This window comes from Takifugu flavidus, chromosome 16 (assembly GCF_003711565.1).
Source record: "Takifugu flavidus isolate HTHZ2018 chromosome 16, ASM371156v2, whole genome shotgun sequence".
Lineage (NCBI taxonomy): Eukaryota > Metazoa > Chordata > Actinopteri > Tetraodontiformes > Tetraodontidae > Takifugu > Takifugu flavidus.
The window spans coordinates 13,648,692-13,669,913 of record NC_079535.1 but is presented as its reverse complement, the minus strand read 5'-3'; the positions used below and the strand labels follow the sequence as shown (position 1 = coordinate 13,669,913).

The window sequence follows — 21,222 nt, the reverse complement described above, 5'->3', positions numbered from 1 at the left end:
AAGGTCAGAGGTGAGGAAAGGTCACAGGCGAGGAAAGGTCAGAGGCGAGGGAACAAGCCTCCAACAGAAGCAGATGCTGATTATTGTGAATCTGACCCATTTCTCTGGTGACGCTGCTGTTTGGGGCCACACCAGGTTCCTGAACCTGCCCCGGGCCCATGGCATCATGGGAAATCTGCACATTAGGGAAGGCAGTGATGATGCCAAATCACTAAAGTTTGGATTATTCTGGCATTCAGAAGCTGCTGGGCTGGAAATGACAGCAGTGCAAACACATCCGCAGCTTTAAAACTGATGAACAAACTCCTTTATTATTCAGACATGGAGAAGGCGAGAGGAGGCGTCGCTCCGGAGCCGCCGCCAGTTCTGAGGCAGCAGCCGGCAGGGCCCAGGTCCAGTCCCCACAGAGCCGCTGTGCTACAGCTGTAGTTTACGACCACTTAGTCGTTTCTGCTGATGCGGCGGCGCTCTGGAACAGCCGCTCTCCCGCTGGCGCCAGGCTGCAAACGTAGACACGCGGAAGGTAACAGCCATGTTTGGCTCCACTTCCATGGAAAACCGACTGATTCCCGAGTCACTCACAACCCAACAGATGCAAACCTTCACATTTCAAATAAAAACTAATTAGACATTAGAAACAACTGTCGCCACCTCCCAAAGTTTACGGCCTCAGAGTTCGTCTAACGTGTCTGAGGAACTAAATCCAAAAAAGCTCCTTCCTGCCGCCGTGGAGACGTGAGGGTTGGCATGACGACACTCTACATGTTGATGCTAGCAGAATCTCCAGAGTCTCAGAGGCGTCTCTAGAAGCTGCAGGCAGGATGGGTGGAGCACCGGTGCTTGAGTCTGAGCGCTGCCCCCCCTCTTCATTGATCCTGGATGTTTCATGTGCAGGACGCTCCGGCCACGGCGCTCCGGCTCCGGCGCTCCGGCCACGGCGCTCCGGCTCCGGCGCCGTCACTGCTCAGCGGGACAGGCGCTGCGATCCTTGCAGCAGAAGTAATGCACCACCACGCCGTTGGGGTACCTGGCAAACGCACTGAAAGAGAGACGCACGGATGCTGACAGCTGTGAGGGAAGAACGTCCAACAGACACCAGGAGCTCCACCGGCCGCCCTCTCACCTGCTTCCTATCTTCTTTTTGCAGACTCGGCAGGTCTTTTCATCCGTAATGACACATTTGACCTGCTGGTGGAAGATTCGCTCCTCCTGCACCTGAGAATGAGATTGAAAGTCTTGTTTTTGCAGCAGATACGAACAAATGTGTCTGTAAGCTTCAATGTTTGAGCCGTTCTTCAAGGAAAAGCTTGGAATTGTGAGGTTGCTGCTCAAATATGCTCAGTTTGTGAGTTAATCATCAGGAGACGTGGAAACGTGGCCTCCAGGAACCGTTCTCCTGGGAAATTCAGCTCACCCTGAGGAACTCGGCCTGCAGCAGACTCTTCACCACCTGGTTGCAGCGTTTCCTCTGGGCCTTCTCCTCCAGGACGCTCTCCAGGAAGACCTGGATCTCCTTGATCTGAACGTTTGCTGGAAGCAGGTTGAGGGCCTGAGAAAGGCGACAGGTTGGAGACGTTTAGGGTCGAGGTTCAGGAATCCATCGCAGGCTTGACTGAGCAGCCGCTGTCGCTGACCCCAGAGCAGCCGGGCCCCCAGAACCGCTGGGCCCCCAGAACCCCTGGGCCCTCAGAACCGCTGGGCCCTCAGAACCCCTGGGCGCTCAGAACCGCTGGGCCCCCAGAACCCCTGGGCCCCAGAACCCCTGGGCCCAGAACCGCTGGGCCCCCAGAACCCTGGGCCCCCAGAACCCCTGGGCCCAGAACCCCTGGGCCCTCAGAACCCCTGGGCCCCCAGAACCCCTGGGCCCCAGAACCGCTGGGCCCCCAGAACCCCTGGCCCTCAGAACCGCTGGGCCCTCAGAACCCCTGGGCGCTCAGAACCGCTGGGCCCCCAGAACCCCTGGGCCCCCAGAACCCCTGGGCCCAGAACCGCTGGGCCCCCAGAACCCCTGGGCCCCCAGAACCCCTGGGCCCCCAGAACCCCTGGGCCCTCAGAACCCCTGGGCCCCAGAACCCCTGGGCCCCCAGAACCGCTGGGCCCCCAGAACCGCTGGGTGCTGACTGACTGGAGCCAGAACACAGCTCCGAGTCTGTGTAAACGTGATCCAGAGGACATGGGAGGCGGTGCTGCTGCACCTTTACCTTGGTGGTGTTGAGCTTGCTGTGGTGCAGCTTCAGCACCTGCAGCGCCTCCTTCAGGTTGGCCTGGGGCTCCGACAGCTGCAGCTTGATGGGCCCCAGACAGTGGGCGTCGGGGGTGGACAGGTACATCCGCAGCAAAGACAAATACACCTGAGAGAAAGAAGCTGTGCTGATCAGACCTGAATGGGCCCCGTCTGAACGGACTCGTCTCTGGAGGCGTCTGATAGCAGCTGCTGATGTTCAGCACATTAATCAGGAGCTAAAACTCCTAGATGTGATGGGAAAGTTCATTTGGACTCTACGTTCCAGCTGCTGCCAGAAACACACACCTCGTTCACAAAAAGCAAATGAGAAAGAAGTGACATTGAAAGGCTTCTTACGTCTTTATTGCCCTCCAGGGAACTGTCGTAGTGTCGCTGACAGTAGCTGTGGGACACGTGCACAGGGAAAGACAGCAGGTCAAAGTTCTGCTCCGCTCCTCGGACTTGGACGGCAGATTTTCAGCCTGGAAAAGGGTGCGAGTGTACTCACTCCTCAGCCATGCGGGTGGCTTTCAGGATGTGCACGTAGATTAAAAGAGCCTGCTCGTGTTTACCCATCCGGCCCAGGAGCAACGCCCGCTCCTCCAGCAAGCCTGGTGGACAGAGAGCAGGGTCAAGGGTCAAGGTCACGGGTCACCGTGCGCCTGGTGCAACAGGTCCTGAAGGCCTCACCATCAAAGGGGAAGTCGCTGATGAGTTTGGCTGGTTGGTAGCTGCTGGACGTGTCCAGGAAAGACAGCAGCTTGGTCCTGAACTCCCCCAGATCTCCCTCCTCCTTCCCCGCAGCAACAGCCTCCACTCCTGCACACGCAGAGTTCCCATTACCGCTCAGAACCAGGCGGCTGTGCCGACGAGCGCCTCGTTCAGAGATGAGACTTATTCACTAGACCAACGTTAGAAGAGGACCGTGGCTCGTTCCATCCAACAAACACAATAGTTCTAATGAGGACACATTTGCTCCAGCTGCAGCTTCTTCTGGCTTCAGCATTTTCATATTCAGGATCCTGAAAGCTTGAGAGCTTCCTCCTCGCTGAGGGAGCCGAGCAACCATAAATCAGGGGGATAATGTGACTGGCAACATGGCGCTGAGCAGCTTCTGCAGTGTTTGCATCTTCTAATATCCATCCAGGGGATGATCATTAGAAGGTCCAAGCATCCCGACAGATGAGCAGCAGCCGTAAACTCAACTTAGAGCAGCAGGAACGGCCTCAGATTCAAATCCTAACGCTAATTCATGATGTGCTAACAAGGTGTCAGAACATCTCCCTGGAGGTCGTACCTTCTGGCAGGGAGTTCAGGTACTGTTTCATGAGGCTCTGAACCCTCTCCAGGTAGAGCTGGATCAGCACGTTGTGGAACTCTGGGCTCTCATCGTCCCACGCAGAGATAATGTGCTCTAAATATGGGATGGTGAGCTCCTTAAAGCCCTCCATCAGGAAGTGGAGCACCTTGTCTCTGGGTAGGTTCTCCACTTCTGTCAGGTCCTCAGTGAAGATCTGGTCAGAGAAGAAAGCTGTTCAACTGAAGACCGACTCTTTCTGTCTTTGTACTTCAGTGCTTTACTGGACTTCACCTTCAGGCCGTCCTCAGGACAGATCTTCAGCACCCAGGGAGAAAACTCAAAGATGATTCCCAAATTCTCAGTTCCTGTGTTTGGAACAAACAACCACATCTGACATTTCTCTCCAAGGCTTGTTCCAAATCATGCAGACACATTCTAAACCTCTGAGGAGGTGCTCGAGCAGCCCTGGGGGCTGGTGCCATCGGTCCTTACCCAGTCTCTGGAGGTACTGCACAGTGCGCTCGTGACCCTTCAGCGGAGAGTTGGCCTTGGTGGACTGATCCAGGAGCACCTGCAGAGCTGGAACGTCACAAAAGACACTCAAATGTCATTTTGTTCCTTGTGAGAAGAGCAAACTGTCGCCGCTCTGGTTCCGTTCCAGCGCACGTGTGCTAATTGTAGGACGGGAAGAGCTGGCTAGAACTGGCAGGGAGGGGAGCGGCAGACTGGACTGGCATCACTGCAGGGTGGTGACAACCAGCTGCGTTCTGAGCAAACGTGCTGGGGGCCGAGGCCAGAGGAGCGCGGTGTTCCCTGTGGACGAGGAAGCGGCCGCGTGGAGGAACGCTCCTCTGAGCTGAACGGGGCGCCGAAGGCTGCAGCGCGGCACCTCCCCATTTAACGAGGCAGCACTTTTCTGCCCGTAAACACTGCACAACAACAAAGGCTCCTGTGTTTCAGATGGGACGTCGTGAGCAGAACCAGATGCGGGTCTGCAGTGGAAAAAGCCCTCATTTTCTGATAATCGACTCAAAAGTGTAAATTTGTAGCAGATGCGTCCCGGTTGTTGTGGTGTGGCGGCGCCGGGTCTCTGCAGAGGTGCTGAAGCACCCAGACCTTTACCTTTTCGATGCAGACCCTTCTTCTCATAGAGGATGATGAGCTCGCTGTACTTGTGGGCCTTCTTCAGGACGTACTCGCTCTCCTCGATGTGGCAGTGGTTATTTTCCAGGCGGAGGAGGGGGGACACCAGGGCCACATTGGTCTAAATGGGATTAGAACTCGTCAACACTGTCACACATTCCCAGTTCATTCCAGTCAGCCTTTGAAGTCCAACTCAAAGATCTGGGATTTATTGTGGAGATTTTATGGTCCACAATAAAATCCAGATCTATGTAACCGAATCGACTCCACACAAGAACCTTTAACTGTCCATCAACATCTACTGATAAGCTGCTTGAAAGAAAGTCCATTGGGCTTTAGCTGAATTCTTTCTTCTGCTGCCAGCTTCCATTAAAGTTTTCTCTTTTATCCCATCTTTCACTTTGATGACATAATAAAAATCATGTGGATTCGTGTGCGTAGACACTCTGACGTACGCAGGCATAAAAATAAAGCCTGTATCTTCTGTGAATGAGGAGGGTAAAGCCCTTACGTGCAGGTAACACTGCAGCAGCGTGGTATCGATGATCTGCAGAAGCTTTCTCTGGCTTTTGATGGTCGGAGTGCCTTCCATGAGGGGAGACGTCGTGGAGGGGTCAGAGTCGTTCAAATGCTTCACAAGGCGGCTGCGTTTCTGAGGACAAACCAAAAAGCAACAGTGTTGGCAGCTCATCTTCAGGGTTGTGTCAGAGGTGCACACACCTGTGTCAGGTAGTCTATGAGAGCCAGGTGGGCCTTCTCCAGCTCTGCACCGGACAGCGCTGGCAGGGGGTTGGGATAGTGCAGCTGGCGGCGGTAGTCTGATGGAAGCAGGTCTGGATACAGGCCGATCACATGAGTCGGATCTGCACAGGAGGGGGGACCTTCATTATGGCTCACAGGACAGTCCTCACCACAAGAGGAAGTAAGAGAGAAGAACCAAATAACCTGGGTACACTGGGGGGGGGGGGGGCTAAGCCATACCTGTGCCAAGCTTGGCAAACACCTGCATTGAGTCATCAAATCTCTTCTGGCAAAAGAGGTTGAAGCCGTACAGATTCTGGATGTGATTAATCTGCTGCTTCTTGTCTCCATCCGAGTCATCCTTCATCTTCTGGCAAAGGAGAGGAAAGCAGACGGTCACCCCCCAGCACCACGGTACAAAAGCTGCGTCTCAGGCATCAGGTAACGGCGGGGGGCACTTCAAGCCACATAAAAGGCCACACAGATTCAGCTAATGCAGCAACTGAACCCTGCAGAAGGTTTGGTGGAGGCCAGCTCACCGCCAGCTGAAGAGCCAGCTCAAACTGCTTGTCCTGAAGAAGCTGCTCGATTTGGCTGGATATCGACACGGGAACCAGGCGCCAAACAAAGTGGTTGCTGGCAACGTACACAATATTTGGCCTGTGGGAGAGAAGCTGCATCAATGAGATCTGAAAGTGATCTGAAGGGTCCAGAGAGGTTTTCTGAGCCCGCGTCCACCATTGTCCACGTCCGCTAAAGCTTTAAACTCACCCTGCCGAAGCGATGAACTTCGGCCTCTGCAGCTCCACACACTGCACCAGCATCCTGGGCTCGAAGGTGCGGATCTCCACGCAGCGAGAAAGCACAGCGATGATGTACGGAGGCTGGTGCTCTGCACGATCAGGGGACACGAGACGCAAGAGATTATTATCACCTGCACACGCAGGAAACAACGCAACAAATGTGGAACTGAAGCTCCGAGGTTCAGAGCACGCCACAAAAATGGCTGTTGGAGTTTGTGATAACTGATGATTTGTTAAAAACTCAATCCAATTAAGCATAATTAGAGGGTATGTTTAAAAACAATGGGATGGGAAACAGCCCCCCCCTCAGATCCAGCTGGGCGAGGCTGTTCCAGACCCCCTCAGCCATGAACCAACAGAGCAGTTCTGGTGGGACCTGAACTCAGAAGCGCTACCAAAGCTCTGCCGGTGGGCTTTGTGTGGTTCCTGCTACCTTTAAAGCTGATCTTTAAACGTTCCCTTAATTTATCTGCACCGTTTCACAGGTCGAGAACGCCAGACAGACACAAGGCGACCCCCTTTCACACGCAACTCTCTACTGGGTTTGTGGTTTTCATGTTTAAAAGCAACGTCAGACAGCTGTGGGCTGCGTGTGCGTGTGTGTGTGTGTGTGTGTGTTTGGGGGGGGGGGTCTTGTTAATCAGCATGTGACTTTCTGGCTTTGCCGTCAGATCCTCCTGATGGCAGCTGAAGCCACGTGGTTTGTAGAGCAGCAACATCTCAGGAGTTGTCTCCTTCCTACCCATTGCGATGGGAATGTCTGTCCAGGTGAGGGGGCACTTCTGGGTGCAGGCTCCTTCTTCATTCAGCACCACGGTTTGGTCTTCCTGAACAACAATCACCTTCCCATCAGCCAGTGGGGCAACCAGCGGCTCCAGCTGCTTCCCAGTGGGGAAGAGTTCCTTGATGGAACCACGACCATCAATCTGGGTGACAGAACACACAGCACGAGTGGTGAGAGGAAGAACGTACAAAGGAACTGGGAAGATTTGTTACTGCAAAACTAATTACAAATCTATTTAGAAGAATGGAAACCCCCAGAAGAAGCCCAAATAAAACACGCTAACATTTTCTGCAGAATGTACCCGAATGAGGTAATAGTCTCGTTTGAAACCAACACATATGGAGTTTTCACACCACGCCATAGACTTCGGAATATCCGGAGCTGCCAGATCCCCCTGGTGGACCAAAGGGACAGAAACATTAAGATGGTTTCGTGTGTCAGATGAGTCTGGGACGACAGCAATGGATCAGAACTATAGTTCACCTCCAGTTCATAGAACTCTCTATCCTTCCAGTAATAAAGCTGCAGTTTCTTTTTCACGGCCACACACATTCTCAGTCTTTCCTCTCCTTGGCTGGTTTGCTGAGGGAAATAAAGTCAGACGCACCAATGTGTTATTGGTATAACTCCAGCCCTCTGCTACTGTACGTGCAGCACCATTGGGTCATTTCAACAGGAAACATGGCGGAAAATGGGAGTTCTACTGATTTATCCATGATGTCTAAAGCACTTTACTGTTGCTCACTGATACGTAACCAAGCATCTTAATGGCTAGAATGAAAAAAGAAAAAAAATATCTGGAACATTTCAAAGGTTGAAACCCATCATTGCACAGCAGGAACCACATAACAAATCTCGTATTAACTGCACCCTTTACAAGAACATCCCAGCTGCGCACCTGCAGATCACAGGCGAAGAGTGTGGCTCCTTTCGCTTTAGGCAGCCCAGTGATCTGCTGGAAGGTGAGGAGGTCGTGCACCTGGATGTTGTTCTCTGCAGGACAAACGCATTTAGTGACAGATTCATGTCTTGGCTAACACAGGGTTTGCAAATGACTAAACTCATTTAATCATATTATAGAAACAACAGCCCAAAATACTTTCAATTAAAAACTTACCCAGTAGACTAACGAGTATTTTGTACTGTGAGACGACGTGAAGCTGAAGGAAAAGAATAAAAGACACAAGAAGCAACTTTTAACTGCCTCCATCTTCATTAGGAGTCATGCCGACCCGTCTACTATACCACCAATAAACACATTCTAAATAACAGCATGTAGTTTAAAATGTACCTGTTGAATCTTTTTTGAAAAGTTCTTAATCGATTTCTCCAGCGTCACTTCAAACCGGTTGGAGCCTGTCAGGTAAAGATATACACATGCATTTACAATTCCAAACCAATAACCATTCAAAGTGGGGTAACCCTTCCTACCTGCATCCTTCTTGATCCTGTAGAGGAGCAGATGTCCAGGCTTCGTCCCCACAAGCAGCCAGTCATCTGAGAGGAAAGCAGCTCTCAAAAACACCATTTCAATAGAAAAGAATTGAAAAGTGCTTCCAACACTCACCCCAGGCCGCAAGACAGTCAATCTGAATAGGCAACTTTTCCAAAATAGGCACCGGTTCATAGGCGTCGTGCATCTTGAGAACGTGTTTGATCCGAGTCGATGACGGTGATGATGATAAGGAGAATCTACACAGACATTATGAGGAGAGGACGCCAGAACAGCTGACCGACTAACGAGGCGTCACGCCGTTAAAGGCCGCCATTAACATGCTCAGTCGCTCAGTGTCGTGGTGGACAGCACAGAATTCCGCCCCATTGTATCTGCACTTGAAGAGTTCCTGGAAACTGAACAGCTTATCTGCTTTGACAGCGCTAATGTACAACCAAAACAACAGCTGATCGTTAGCCTAGCCTAGCCTGGAGGCTAATGCTCTCAAACAGTTGCGCTTTTACTCCATACCAACAAACACGGTTAGCAACTGTGTCGAACCACTTTAGGTAAACATTCTGTAACTTAATACAAAGAGCAACAGTCCGAGCTGGACGCCGACTGTAGTTTTCTTTAGCCCGCTTAGCTTCTTCTTACTTCCTCAATTGTGTGTCGACGACGGCTGCGCGTGGGACAGACGCTTGACAGGCACGTGACCAGGGCTGGAGCTCACGAGGAAGGGATTAAAGCGGCAGCAGCGTGAGTTGGGCTATTATCGCGAGAGGACGTGACGAGGACGAAACAGGCCCATATAATACATTTATTAAACTATAGAATATCACCCGAAGAACAAATTACTGACAGTTTTGTAGTTTCCCACTGTTTAACACACACTAAAGCACGCAAAATGGCCATGTTTATATAGAAATTTTATTTGCCAAACATATGCAAAAAGCCAGACAAAATCATTGGATTGGCACTGCAGTTGGAGCCAGTGGACTTGAGCGTCTCCATCAACACACATAAAGTAGAGCAGTGGACACTTCCACACACGCTGCAGTAGCTCACACAACATCGGGGATGTAAAGCTGCCAAAAACGAAAAAGGGTTTTGCATGACTGGCTATTTTTAACCTCTACATTGCTGCAAGTGTGTCGGGGTTTTAACATAACTACAGATTCACACACTTCTCCACCAATAATTTAGAATCAAACAAACAAGAGGTTTGGACTTTGAAAAACAAGTAATTTAACATTCTATGAACAGTGATTAAATGTTTTAATATAGGGTTAGACTTCCTGCTGACATTTTCCCTGGTTGTTTCCTGTCCATTGCATTCTCCCACCTTAAAACCCTAATGCTAACGCTAACCCTAACAATCAAATGTTGCATATTTCTCCCTGACCAAATCTGATATGTTTCCAGTTTCAGCGTTATTACTGCAGCTGTGTTGCCTTCAGGTGAATATAGCTCATTTATTTAAAGATTATTCATTTATTCAAGTGGGAAAGGTGTAAGATAAAGTGTTAACAGTGAGACACACGTTTAAGTTGTTGTGCTCATGTCGTGTGTCAGAATAAACATCTGGCTGTTTCCCTCCAGACTGACCCTCTTCTGACCTTCTGGACACCCACCAAGACCTTCATGAGACTCCGACAGAAGTGGGAGGAAATTCAGAGGATTCTGTTAACTGAGCCCAGGAACGACCCGCCTCTCAAATATACACTTTTTACACAGGCACAGAATCAAAAAAACATTTTGTGTCATTTTGGAAATATTTCCCGAGGTGAAATATTTCTGACATTAAATATTTCCCAAAGTGCCTCCGTTTCATCCCCAACCACAACTCATCCAATATTATAAACATGTAATTCATCCTTCTGAACCCCCCGCCCCCGCCGCTGTAATCTTTTGGTTTTCAGATCCACTCGTGGGCGTCCACAGTAAATTAGCTTCACTCCATTTTGGATCGCTCCATCTTTGTTTTCAGGATTTCCTGTCAAAGAAAACTCGGGTCAACAGTGACACAACAAAGTGACCAGAAGAGACCTGAGAGCAGCAGAAGCATCCGTTACCTCTTCTTCATCTAACATTACAGGGAGTGCCCTGAGGAGGAGGAGGAAGAGGAGGAGGAGCAGGAGGAGGAGGAGACACATATGAAACACTGCCATGAAACCGGTCAACATGGTTAGATAGTCTATTGTCTTTGAGGGAGATTGACTCACACATCAGCCACAGTTGTAGGAATGTTCTCCTCAACCCATTTAAGGTCTTCATCCTGAAAACAGAACATAGAATTCCAAATTACTGCACGATATATGAAACCAATGGACAAAATAGAGCGATTGTGATGCTGCCAATAGCTGAACCTACGTCTTTGCTCAGCAGTTTCTGGGAGCCGTTAGAATCAGGCTTTGAGCCCCTCATCTTCATCCCCTCTGAAGGAAAAACAATAATTGGGACTTGGTTGTAAAAATATGTCAGCTACATGATGATGGCTGTGGAGCGCATCTGCTATATTCTTCTTACCGAAAGCCTCGCTCAGCATGGGCTCCTTAGCCTCGTCCTCCTCCTCCTCATCAATTAGAGGAGAATGAGAAAACCTAAGGAATCACAAGCAACACTCAAGTGTGAGTAAAGGCACCCTGAAACAGAAGAAAGCTGGCTGATCGCGGTCTCCCGACCTCTGGCTGTTCGCTGAGGGCCGCAGCAGCACCATGATGACCAGGAGGATGGTGGAGAACAGCAGGCGCCAGAAGGCGTCGTCCACCCACAGGTCCCGCCAGCCCTGCGGGGGAACTTCAACTGTCACGGCCGAGCAGATCAGAAACACAAGACTATCCCGAGTAAACAACCGGAGGAACTCTGACCTTCTGGCAGTCCACCAGCTTGAAGACTTTGGTGGTCCAGATGATGAAAATGATGGAAGCTGTGGACACAGGTGAACAACACTGAAGCTCAATCAGACACCACACGGAAGGAACAACACATTCAAAGAACTGGTGCCGCCTGGCTTGTTTGCACTTCATCGCCCATCAACCCTCCGCTGGCACCATTACGGCCACTGTGACGGAGGAGGACACCAACTGGGAGGCTCGTTCCTCCAATGGGGGGTCGCTGAACGCCCAAATCACAATGGGGGGTTAAACCTGACAGGACCAGATGTTCGCTTGGGCAGAAGCAAGCTTTGGAACGATGTAGCTGGAGCTGTTCAACACCCATCCTCCCAGTGCTCCCAGTAAGAAGCCTTTTCTGGACTCCTTCCTGTCAGAACGCCACCACAGAAACATCAAGAGGTTCCAGCTGCTGCTCACCGACCACAGAGAAGATGAGCGTGTTGGTGAAGTGTTGGTACAACGAGAGCTTGACGACATTTCTGCGTAACTTCAGGAGCCGAGTGGTCTGAGACAGGCTGATGAAAATGTAAATGCAAGTTAAGGAGAACACGTTTCAAACAAAGGGGAGTCCAAATGGCACAAGGGCCCGTGGAAATGCATCTCCGGCCCACAGGGAGAGGATATCCACCACATGACGCAGGAGTCGATGAGGGACAGGCTTAAGTTAGCCACCAGGGCGACGGTCCCGTAGAAACCCTGCGGAGAAGAGAACAAGGTCACGTTTTTCAGATGGAGAACGGACAGAGAGAGAGCAGGAGCGAATGACGAGTGAGGGAAAGCAGGAGGAGCAGAGTGTGTTTGCGAGAGATAAGGGAGAGATACGTACGCCCGTCACTCGCAGCACACCTTCCACAGAGGAGAAGAGCAGGTAGAGGAGCCCGACGGCACCCAGCCGATGCACCGTGGTTCCCAAGCGGGGCCTGCACAAGGACACGAGGCCGGTTGGAATCAGCTCTTCCTCTCATCGCTCGCCTGGAACGTCTCATCTCAGTTTGAAATACCAGGAGTTAAAAATAAAGGCACCTGACTATTCCGTATCCAAGACTGACGATCAGCACCAGGATCCGGGCAAGAGATCTTTTAAGTGCGGAGAGCAGCTCGGCAAATATCACAGCGCCCTGGACTGTTGACAGAGATCAGGTGGAGATCAGAGCAGCAAAGGTGATGAAAAGGGGGTCGTGACATCAACCAACCGTAGTCGCCTCTGTAGCGGATGCTCTGGTACTCCGAGTAGAACACAGCTTTCTCCAGCATGCCCAGGATGATGACGGCCCCGATCCAGAACTGGATCCTCAACAGATCTCTCCAATAGCAAGCGCACCAGAAGAGCCAGAGAGCCCCAAACAGCACGTAGACGATGCACATGACCATGAAGAACTGTGAGACAGGAGAGCAGCTGCCAAAGACTGCAGCACTGATTCCTACCCTGTAACCACGGAAACCATAACACCCTATTGGAAAAGCTCCTTTGACATCGTTTCTAGTACAAACCATCATCAGAGGCCAGTCTGCTGGGGAGGAGTAGTCATGTGGTCCCTTCATCTCAACTTTCACTGGAGAGAGAACAGAAACGTCTCAGGCCTGCTGACCCGCAGCTTCACAAAGTTCTGAAGTGAACCGGTTCTGACTGGTGAAGGTGAAGCCCAGCTGCTCGGTGCCGGCGTCCTCGTCCTCCACTCCACGGAGCAAAGGCTGCACCTTCACGATGAACAGATACGGGCTGTCCTCCCAAGCTTTGGCCACCGCGCTGATGTCCTGCACGCATGAAAGAACTCCACTTTATTCATGGTGCAGACACAAAGGAAAGACCGCTTTGATCTCCACGGCAGAAACGGCACCATCTCACATGGCGTCTTACCGGCTTGTCGGGCCAGACCAGGCTCTGGTTCGATGGTCCGCTCTAAACACAACACAGAGGGGAGGAAACGGTCTTTGGATCAGACAGGCCAAAGGAGCGGGTCAGTCAAGGATCAACCATACCTTCGGGCTGCTGAGGGGCTGATAAGGGTTGAAGTCAGAATAATACACCTGAGTGAGAGAACACAGAGAAGAGGCGGATCACAGGTGTTCTCATGGACCACGAGAGGCAGCGGTCTGGTCACAAACCTTTGGCAAGAAGAGGGAGGAGCAGTTGTCAAAGTACATGTAGCCCTGACTGTAGAAGCCGCTCCAGCCGTCTTTCAGCATGTGATCCATACTGAACATGTTCATGGCCTTGTTATCCTGGAAGAGAGCGGGGTGATCACTGACGTGCACACGCCCTCGGCTCACCCTCACCACCACCTCACCCACCGGACCCGTGGCCTAGAGCCTCGGTGAAGAGTCGGCACTCACCGGGGTGTTAAAGACCTCATTGTAGCAAACAGAGGAGCGCAGATACCAGCTGATGTTGAAGGCCAGGTTCCTGTCGCATGAGCCTTTGTCTCCCTGAACTGGAGCAACAAGCACAAGAAAAAGGCGTCTGGAGCCGTGACCAGTAACAATAAAATATGATGGCCTTTCCACAAGACATCTAAAAGACTGTGAGGACCTGCGAGATGAGTCATTTGAGTCTTTTGACTTCACTCATTCTTTTGTCCTTTATCTCCTTTTTTGCTTCCTCATTTCTGTTTAGCAACTTTCTTTTCGACTGTAATCTCAGTTGGAATTACACTAACAGTAATTGTAGTTCCTTTAACACTGAAATAATCCCAAATGTGCAGAAGCTACAACCACACGTAAAGCACGAGAACGTCTGTCTTGGGCTGTCAAACTTGCACAATCGGACGTTCTTCATGCGACGGGCTACTTACACTTCATAAAGATGCTGGTGTTGGCGTACAATGTCTTTCGAAACACAGCATCCTGCGTCTGTAGACACAAAAACGGAACGTGATGGTTCCAGGGAGAACATGAATGATATGATGATATACGGTCACACTTTCTGTGAAATGCCTCCTAATTTAAAGTTGAAACATTTCAAATCAACTGCAGTGATATAAAAAGACAAAAACTATTATATTACAATGTTTTTTAATTATACTCATAAGCTTTAATTACTACTGTGTATAATTAACTGAAACATGAGGTTAAACATGACTTAACAGGACAACTGAAACCTATTAAATGGTTTCTTATTTAAAGAACTCTCACTGAATTTAAGTGCAGTTAAGGTGAAGAATCAGGTTTAAGGTTTAATTACGGCTATCTGAAGAGTTTTATTTCTTTCTTATTTCTAACTTCTTGTTAGATGCTAAACTGCATTTTGTACATGTGCAATAACAATAAAGTTCAATCTAATCTTCAGGGGAAAAAACGTGATATTCTCGCTTGGGTTTCTATATATGGTTTAGACTATATATTTATACATATACTGTACATAAATTTACATCTTAAACGCAGAATTAGTTTTTAAAAGCAAACAGTTCCTGTTGCGAGTATTTGGAGGTAATTCTTTTATGGTCGTTTCTGCGGGTCTAATCACGCTAAACGCAGCATTTAAGATAACCGAGCTACTTCAAACTAACTTGAATTAAAAGAAATATTGGGCGGTTTATTAACACAAGCGAAGCAAATGTTCCGAGGCTGACTGATTTCGTGAGACATTAATCTGCAGGCTGCAGCATCGAGAGCTAGTTGGCTACCGGCTAACAGCTGCTACCGGACATTCGCCACGGACGCTAATAACCACCCGAACGTGCGCGTTGCGGTCGTAACACCCACCGAGTTGATGTCCACCGTCCATACGGAAATCTCTGCCGCTGCCACCATTCGGCAAGTTATTGCAAAAAGCAGCAAAGCCAAAGGATGCGTCCGTGCACCAGGCATCGTCGCAGGCGCATCTCCGGCTCGGACCCTCCCCCAGCTCCGGGTGGCCTCGTCTTGCACTTCCGAGTCTCACCGCCAGGGGTCGCCAGAGCGCGGGAACAGTCGGCAGGGAGGAAGTTAGACAGAAATAAACATTTAACTCGGTTACCCCGAGTCTTTTCAAAGGGAAAATTAAATATTGGACAAACGAGTCCGACCTGACGTTACTGCGGCTTTAATTTATTTTTTTAAAAGCCATTATTACACAGTATTAGCCTGCCGTCACTCTCCATAGTTACCGAGTGCAGTAAACACCGGAAGTGACCTCGACAGGACGTTTATTGTGAAAACTTACACCGGAATTGAAATTGTGAGCATTTATTGTGGTGATCGCCTGTGGCCATGTCTCGCACTTGTTTACACATTAAAGTCGAGCAAATGATATTTATCCTGCTGCTTTAAGCCATCACTGCCTGACTTCGACGTGTCTTTGACTTCAACATGGCCGTTAGGTACGTGGTTCCGCTGGGTTTAGCTTCATTTTGACCGTTGAAGGTGCACATATAAAATGATCTTTAGTAGAATCTCTTACAGGTCAAACTCACTTTTAATGAATGGGCTAGTTTCTACTTGGAGGCAGATGCTTCAATTTATCTATTTCTACTAACTTATTTCCATGCTTCCTCCTCAGAACTGAGAAGTTCAAGAGAAGTGAACATGTTGCTTTCTACAGGTCTGCACTGTAATAAATATTGGTTTTGTCATTTGTGACACCGTATTTCTTCTTGTCATATAGATCTGTTTCTTTGCTGAGGTATTACAGTTGTTATAAAGGTTTAATGTCATTTTAAGGCGAAGCTCCCGGGGCCCGAACATGCAGCACCGGGCCCTTTTGGACACCTTGGTGCTCACAGAGAGCGGGGCTCGGTTGGAACTGCTGGAACCTGACACACAGGTGAGACCTGGGAAAGTAGAGGCACATGTACATTTAATAATGACGGGATACTTTTAAACAAGCCGATTCATTGTTGGATGATGCCGGTGGGGCTCAGAGTGGGTGCAGAGGAGTGGGGGGAATTCCCGTCTGATCGAGCACACATGTTCCTCCTCTGATCCGTCTCCCTCCACAGACGCTGCTGCTTCTTTCTCTGTCGGCTTCCAACAATGGCTCCGTGGGGATCGTGATAGATGAGCTCCATCCCATCAAAGCCCGCTACAGAGTTCCAGATGTGATCGTCGGGGCAGCGGCGTGTGAACAGTAAGAGCTGCACCACACATGCTCTCTCCATGAGGACAATCGAGGGGTTTGGACCTCGCCACTGAACGCTGCGCTGGGCCTGTTCCTCATCATCTGGCAGACTGCGTGTGCAGCAACAATCGGACGACTCCGTCACCCTTTCTTGGTCCTCGGGACCGCACGCGCTTCGTGTGTGGCGTTTCCCGTTTCGCCTGGAGATCCTGTGGCGAGGTGACGTCATGGTTACGTTCAACTCCAGAGGAAAACTGTGGTTCGAGCCTCTGCAGCATCCACACAGGTGAAACCCAGGAGTGTAAATCCGGCTCTCCTCTCCCCTCATGAGGCTTCGCTGGTGCTTCGGTCTCAAGCGGGACCGTTTGTGAGCCAGTGAACTAAAATAGGTCCTGTGTGTGTTTGCCCCCAGGGTGGGTCCCCAGGTGGCAGCAGACCAGACGGGTCCACCATGGACAGAGACCTTCCAGGGGTTTGTGGACGTCCAAGCTAATGGTTTGTAATGTTGCTAACCTTCTCCAGGCAACACTCCTGGTCCTAAAGCCCGCGGTCACCTGCAGGTCCCAGCAGCGTCGGGGCAGACTTCTGCTTTCACGGCTTCAGTCACGTGTACGGCGTCCCGGAGCACGCCGATGACCTGCGGCTCAGAGACACCAGGTCCACACGTCCTCACACGTTTCCATTCAGCAGCTTTTTCCCCAGGGTTGGATCTTGATTGCGTAACTTTCGCAGACACGGGGAGCCCTATCGTCTTTATAACCTGGACACCTTCGCCTATGACCTGCACAGCCGCCTGGGCCTGTACGGGTCCGTGCCGCTGCTGCTGGCCCACAAGCCCGGCAGAACTCTGGGCGTCCTCTGGCTGAACGCCTCGGAAACCTTCCTGGATGTTGGTTACAGCTCATCTGAGCATCAGGTAGATCTTCCTTGGCGTGAAGAAGCAGGCTGGAAGAGTAAAATAAACCAGTGTCCTCTCACCCCCCAGGATGAAGCTGCACCTCCAGCGAAGAGGAGGAGCGTGGAGCCTTGGACTGACGTCCGCTGGGTGTCGGAAGGTGGCGTCATCGACTGCAGGGTTCTGCTGGGGCCCGGCCCGCACCAGCTCTTCTCCCAGTACGCTCATCTTACAGGTGTGTAAGCAGATCTTCTGTTATCACGCCGGCGGCGGTGCTGACCACGCCTCCACGCCAGGGTACCAGGCCCTGCCCCCCCTGTTCGCGCTGGGGTACCATCAGTGCCGCTACAGCTACGAGGACCAAGCCGACGTGAAAGCCGTGGATGCTGGATTTGACGAGCACGACATCCCGTACGACGTCATCTGGCTCGACATCGACCACACGGACCAGAAGAGGTATTTCACCTGGGACCCTGCGCTTTTCCCGGAGCCGGTGCTGCTGCAGCGCCACCTAGAGGCCAAGAAGAGGAAGGTCGGTTTCATCCTGGTCACTGGGTTTTCCTGCTGTCAAACACTGAACCTGCAGGTGCTTTTGCTTCAGCTGGTGGTTATTAGTGACCCTCACATCAAGGTGGACCCGGAGTGGTGGCTGTACCGGCAGGCCCGAGACCAGGGCCATTTCATCAAGACCCGGGACGGGCGGATCTTTCAGGGCTCCTGCTGGTCTGGTAACGTCTTTCAAATGACTGCAAAATGCATCTGACACGAAGGCGTCTATTTTTGGAATATTCTGCTACCTTTCCGCAGGTGAGTGCTCTTACCTGGACTTCAGCCGTCCACACACCCGTGCGTGGTACTCCAGGTGCTTTGGCCTTGATAAGTACGAGGTACCGACGCTGGGCGGCGCTTCACATTCGCACTGTGACATTTAGAGTCAGGAAGAATCCGTTTTCCCGTCTGTCTTCCAGGGATCGACACCATCTTTATTCGTGTGGATCGACATGAACGAACCGTCTGTCTTTGACGGGCCCGAGCAGACCATGCCCAAAGATGCAGTGCATTATGGGGGCTGGGAACACCGGGAATTACACAACCTGTACGGTTTCTACCAGGTGAGCTGCTGAAAACAAGGCTGGAATGTGGCCAGGGTGGGAAACGCGTTAACGAGCGTTTTTTCCGCAGCACATGGCCACGACGGAGGGTCTGATAACGCGCTCAGGAGGCGTGGCCAGACCGTTCGTGCTCTCCCGCTCCTTCTTTGCTGGATCACAGAGATTTGGTAGACGCTAAATTAAAACCAGGCCTGATCTGCTGTGATGTTCACCTGTTCATCCTGGTCTTGTTGACGCCACAGGAGCGATATGGACGGGCGACAGCTGTGCCAGCTGGGATTATCTGAAGATCACCGTTCCAATGCTTTTGTCTCTAAGCATGGCGGGAATATCATTTTGTGGAGGTACTGCAAGAGCAAGAGAGTGGAGTCTTTGCATGACAAGCTCGTTCAGGCATTTCCTGATGCTGCTCAGAAGAGTTCAGAAGAACTCATTGCATTTGTTGCATTTGTGCTCCTGGTTCCAGCCGACGTCGGCGGCTTCATGAAGGATCCGGAACCAGAGCTGCTGGTGCGCTGGTACCAGGCAGCCGCCCTGCAGCCTTTCTTCCGCGGTCACTCCTCAAAGTGTGCGAAGCGTCGGGAGCCGTGGCTGTTTGGGGAAGAGGTCACCGGTGCGATCCGCACCGCCATTCGGCAGAGGTGGAATCGGAATGCCCAATTTAAAAAAAACAAACAAACCGGTTTTTAATAGCAGCTTTTGCTTCTCTCATCCTCAGGTACTGTTTGCTGCCGTACTGGTACACCCTGTTCCACCACTCTCACACATCAGGTGTGCCTCCACTCAGGTCAGTGCTGCCCCTGCTGCCCAGCACCGGTACTGCAGGCTGAGAGGCCGCAGCGCACTTTAAAACTAAACCTGCTTTTGTGTTGACTAGGCCTCTGTGGGTGGAGTTCCAGAAAGAACAGAGCACCTTTGCTGTGGACAACCAGTATATGATAGGTGACACAATCATTTTTTACATTTTTCTCTCATCATTGTTGTGCTTTCTGTATCAAAGAGTCCTTTATTTCTGTGAGGTGGAGCCCTGCTGGCATGTCCTGTCACTGATCCCGGGGTTCAAGAAGTTAAAGTCCTACTTCCTGGACCAGGAGAGGTGACCTACTCAGCCAGCAAATCCCACAACCTTCATTTTTATCAGTGTAAAACACACTGAGGACTCCAGCCTTTGTGTCCGTGTCTGAGTCCGTCAGGTGGATTTAATGAGCTTTATTAAAACCAACTCGGAAGCCATCAGAGCTACAGAGTCATAGTTCCTACCTGCTTCACACAACCCCAGGGCCTGACCCCCTTTTCTGGCTGACAACAGTGCAGCGTCGCCACACCTGGTGCGTTCTATTATAACACGCCTGGTTTCTCTTCTGTAGGTCTGGTATGATGTCCACTCCACAAAGACGTATAGAGGAGGCACAACTGTGAGGTTTCCAGTCACGCTGGACACAGTAAGTTTGGTTCCTTCTTGGGTTCATCCAGACAACGGTCAGATTAGTTCACAGAAGATGGCGAGACTGCGTGTGTGTGGTTCCCAGGTTCCCCTGTTCCAGCGCGGCGGCTCAGTGGTCTGCAGGTGGGTGGGACGTGGCTCCTGTACCGCTGACTTCCAGCAGCTTCCTCTCTCCATCACTGTGGCCCTCAGCGCTCAGGTGAGAATAGGAAGCTCCAGGCTTCTCTGTCAGCTTAAGGAAGCCGAACCAAGTCTGGTTCAGACCAAACGATCCTCTCAGAATAGCAAGTGTTTGTAAAACCGCCGAAAGAGTTAATAAAGTCGATCTTTCTGAAGGGTGCAGCCGATGGCGAGGTGTACATGGATGACGGTCACTCCTTCAGTTACCGTGACAGAAAGGCCTTCTGCCTGCGCAGCTTCAGAATGCAGTCGGGCCGCCTCACCTGCTGGTCAGTCGTCACTCACCTGTTCTAAAGGAGCACCCAGTTTACAGCAAAAGCCTTCTCCTAATTACATCCAATTTCTGAATTTTACCTAATTTAGTGCAATGACTCTAATAGAAAAACTGGGGTGGGGCATTTTTCAATGTCACTGGAGTAAATTCTGTTTTAAGCGTCGTCGGTGTAGTTCCTCGTGTCGCCAGATGGGGGAGACAGATGCTTGCATGTGCACGTCCCACCAGCGTGAATTAACAACAAACTCCTGAAAAGCCTCACAAGTAAACGGAAAGTGGTGAATGTTATGTCTCTGAACTGACAGTCTGTTAATTTGTAATTTTGTTTTGAAAAGAATCATTTTTCGAGTCGGCAGTTGTCATTTTTGGTGACCTTTTCTTTTGCCAGTTCTGGCAGTGATGAGGGAACCTTTGATTGTGACACTGTGATACAGTCGGTCACCGTCCTGGGGATGGAGCGCAGCCCATCCGCTGTGGCCGTGCAGGTGTCGGGTGAGGATCTTACGTGTATGACAGTTAAAATGTAGCGACAACTGGAAAAATCCAAGCCGAGGTAGATAAAGAACTGTGTAATCTGAGGAATTCTTTTCATATCCAGGTGGTAAAGCTGCAACTGTGGACTTTCAGTACACGGAGACGTGCTGCATGGTGGCCGTGACCGGCCTGAAGCTCAGAGCCACGCTGGACTGGGAGATACAGATGCTGTAGCTTAGCTGTCACTTGTAGATCTGCAGGTGAAGGTTGATCCACTTGATCGTTCTGTGGATCCCGTCCCAGCTAACAAACATGCGTGTGAAATGGGGCATCCCAACTGTCTTTTGATCGAACTTTTTTCCTGATTCAAGCTGTCGGATTAATATTTAATTTAAAGGAAGCTGTAATGAGAGAAATGATATTTCCTTATGTGGAAGAAGCAGGAATAAAGATGACGTCATCCTTGTGAAAGGCCCTCTTC

At 50.7% G+C, this 21,222-nt stretch overlaps 3 protein-coding genes across 15 annotated transcripts; 1 reads left to right on the top strand and 2 right to left on the bottom strand.

Annotated features, from left to right (window-relative positions):
* Window positions 1-280: 280 nt before the first annotated feature.
* On the bottom strand, window positions 281-9,139 carry vps39 (VPS39 subunit of HOPS complex). Of its 5 annotated transcripts, none has more exons than XM_057012067.1 (24): window positions 8,563-9,137; window positions 8,427-8,492; window positions 8,287-8,351; window positions 8,113-8,155; window positions 7,894-7,988; window positions 7,479-7,577; window positions 7,279-7,389; window positions 6,954-7,137; window positions 6,180-6,300; window positions 5,948-6,068; window positions 5,649-5,778; window positions 5,388-5,530; window positions 5,179-5,319; window positions 4,647-4,788; window positions 4,017-4,103; window positions 3,816-3,889; window positions 3,522-3,738; window positions 2,915-3,043; window positions 2,733-2,835; window positions 2,582-2,627; window positions 2,202-2,351; window positions 1,415-1,549; window positions 1,124-1,215; window positions 281-1,039 (listed from the first exon to the last, which is right to left on the bottom strand). In XM_057012067.1, the coding sequence occupies exons 1-24, from the start codon at window positions 8,633-8,635 to the stop codon at window positions 958-960; spliced, it is 2,649 nt and encodes an 882-aa protein (XP_056868047.1). In that variant the 5' UTR covers window positions 8,636-9,137; the 3' UTR covers window positions 281-957. The 5 variants fall into 5 exon arrangements, with proteins under 5 accessions (XP_056868047.1, XP_056868048.1, XP_056868049.1 ...); XM_057012068.1 differs by having other exon boundaries at window positions 5,649-5,775; XM_057012069.1 differs by having other exon boundaries at window positions 7,297-7,389; window positions 8,563-9,136.
* A 203-nt stretch (window positions 9,140-9,342) lies between these two features.
* LOC130513319 (transmembrane protein 87A-like) lies at window positions 9,343-15,302 on the bottom strand. The gene is made up of 20 exons (XM_057012076.1): window positions 15,030-15,302; window positions 14,120-14,177; window positions 13,662-13,759; window positions 13,434-13,550; window positions 13,308-13,355; window positions 13,186-13,227; window positions 12,956-13,082; window positions 12,819-12,880; window positions 12,521-12,704; window positions 12,351-12,450; window positions 12,154-12,247; window positions 11,952-12,023; window positions 11,745-11,853; window positions 11,301-11,359; window positions 11,115-11,218; window positions 10,960-11,033; window positions 10,804-10,868; window positions 10,656-10,708; window positions 10,506-10,536; window positions 9,343-10,426 (listed from the first exon to the last, which is right to left on the bottom strand). Exons 1-20 carry the CDS (start codon window positions 15,132-15,134, stop codon window positions 10,385-10,387), a joined length of 1,644 nt encoding a protein of 547 aa, XP_056868056.1. The 5' UTR covers window positions 15,135-15,302; the 3' UTR covers window positions 9,343-10,384.
* A 157-nt stretch (window positions 15,303-15,459) lies between these two features.
* ganc (glucosidase, alpha; neutral C) lies at window positions 15,460-21,212 on the top strand. Of its 9 annotated transcripts, XM_057012062.1 has the most exons (24): window positions 15,466-15,625; window positions 15,805-15,846; window positions 15,966-16,068; window positions 16,244-16,371; window positions 16,472-16,648; window positions 16,775-16,857; window positions 16,923-17,019; window positions 17,095-17,278; window positions 17,348-17,492; window positions 17,554-17,789; window positions 17,859-17,985; window positions 18,065-18,144; window positions 18,226-18,369; window positions 18,440-18,536; window positions 18,612-18,713; window positions 18,836-19,010; window positions 19,088-19,156; window positions 19,247-19,311; window positions 19,389-19,465; window positions 19,737-19,811; window positions 19,899-20,012; window positions 20,150-20,262; window positions 20,656-20,759; window positions 20,866-21,212. In XM_057012062.1, exons 1-24 carry the CDS (start codon window positions 15,615-15,617, stop codon window positions 20,973-20,975), a joined length of 2,658 nt encoding a protein of 885 aa, XP_056868042.1. In that variant the 5' UTR covers window positions 15,466-15,614; the 3' UTR covers window positions 20,976-21,212. The 9 variants fall into 9 exon arrangements, 7 of the variants coding, with proteins under 7 accessions (XP_056868041.1, XP_056868040.1, XP_056868043.1 ...); XM_057012061.1 differs by lacking the exon at window positions 20,866-21,212 and adding an exon at window positions 20,357-20,531 and having other exon boundaries at window positions 15,460-15,625; window positions 17,554-17,985; XM_057012059.1 differs by having other exon boundaries at window positions 15,462-15,625; window positions 17,554-17,985.
* Window positions 21,213-21,222: the final 10 nt, after the last annotated feature.

Excerpts from the sequence above, each read along its gene's own strand:
- vps39 (XM_057012066.1), bottom strand. The coding sequence starts at position 8,635 with ATGCACGACGCCTATGAACCGGTGCCTATTTTGGAAAAGTTGCCTATT. Across the intron at positions 7,138-7,296 it reads GAGACTATTACCTCATTCGG|ATTGATGGTCGTGGTTCCAT; the intron begins GTACATTCTGCA and ends TCTGTCACCCAG. Across the intron at positions 5,531-5,648 it reads GTTTGCCAAGCTTGGCACAG|ATCCGACTCATGTGATCGGC; the intron begins GTATGGCTTAGC and ends CCTCCTGTGCAG.
- LOC130513319 (XM_057012076.1), bottom strand. The coding sequence starts at position 15,134 with ATGCCTGGTGCACGGACGCATCCTTTGGCTTTGCTGCTTTTTGCAATA. Across the intron at positions 13,551-13,661 it reads ATGAGGTCTTTAACACCCCG|GATAACAAGGCCATGAACAT; the intron begins GTGAGTGCCGAC and ends GCTCTCTTCCAG. Across the intron at positions 13,228-13,307 it reads AGCCCCTCAGCAGCCCGAAG|AGCGGACCATCGAACCAGAG; the intron begins GTATGGTTGATC and ends TGTTGTGTTTAG.
- ganc (XM_057012059.1), top strand. Across the intron at positions 19,466-19,736 it reads TACTTCCTGGACCAGGAGAG|GTCTGGTATGATGTCCACTC; the intron begins GTGACCTACTCA and ends TCTCTTCTGTAG. Across the intron at positions 20,263-20,655 it reads TCGGGCCGCCTCACCTGCTG|TTCTGGCAGTGATGAGGGAA; the intron begins GTCAGTCGTCAC and ends TTCTTTTGCCAG.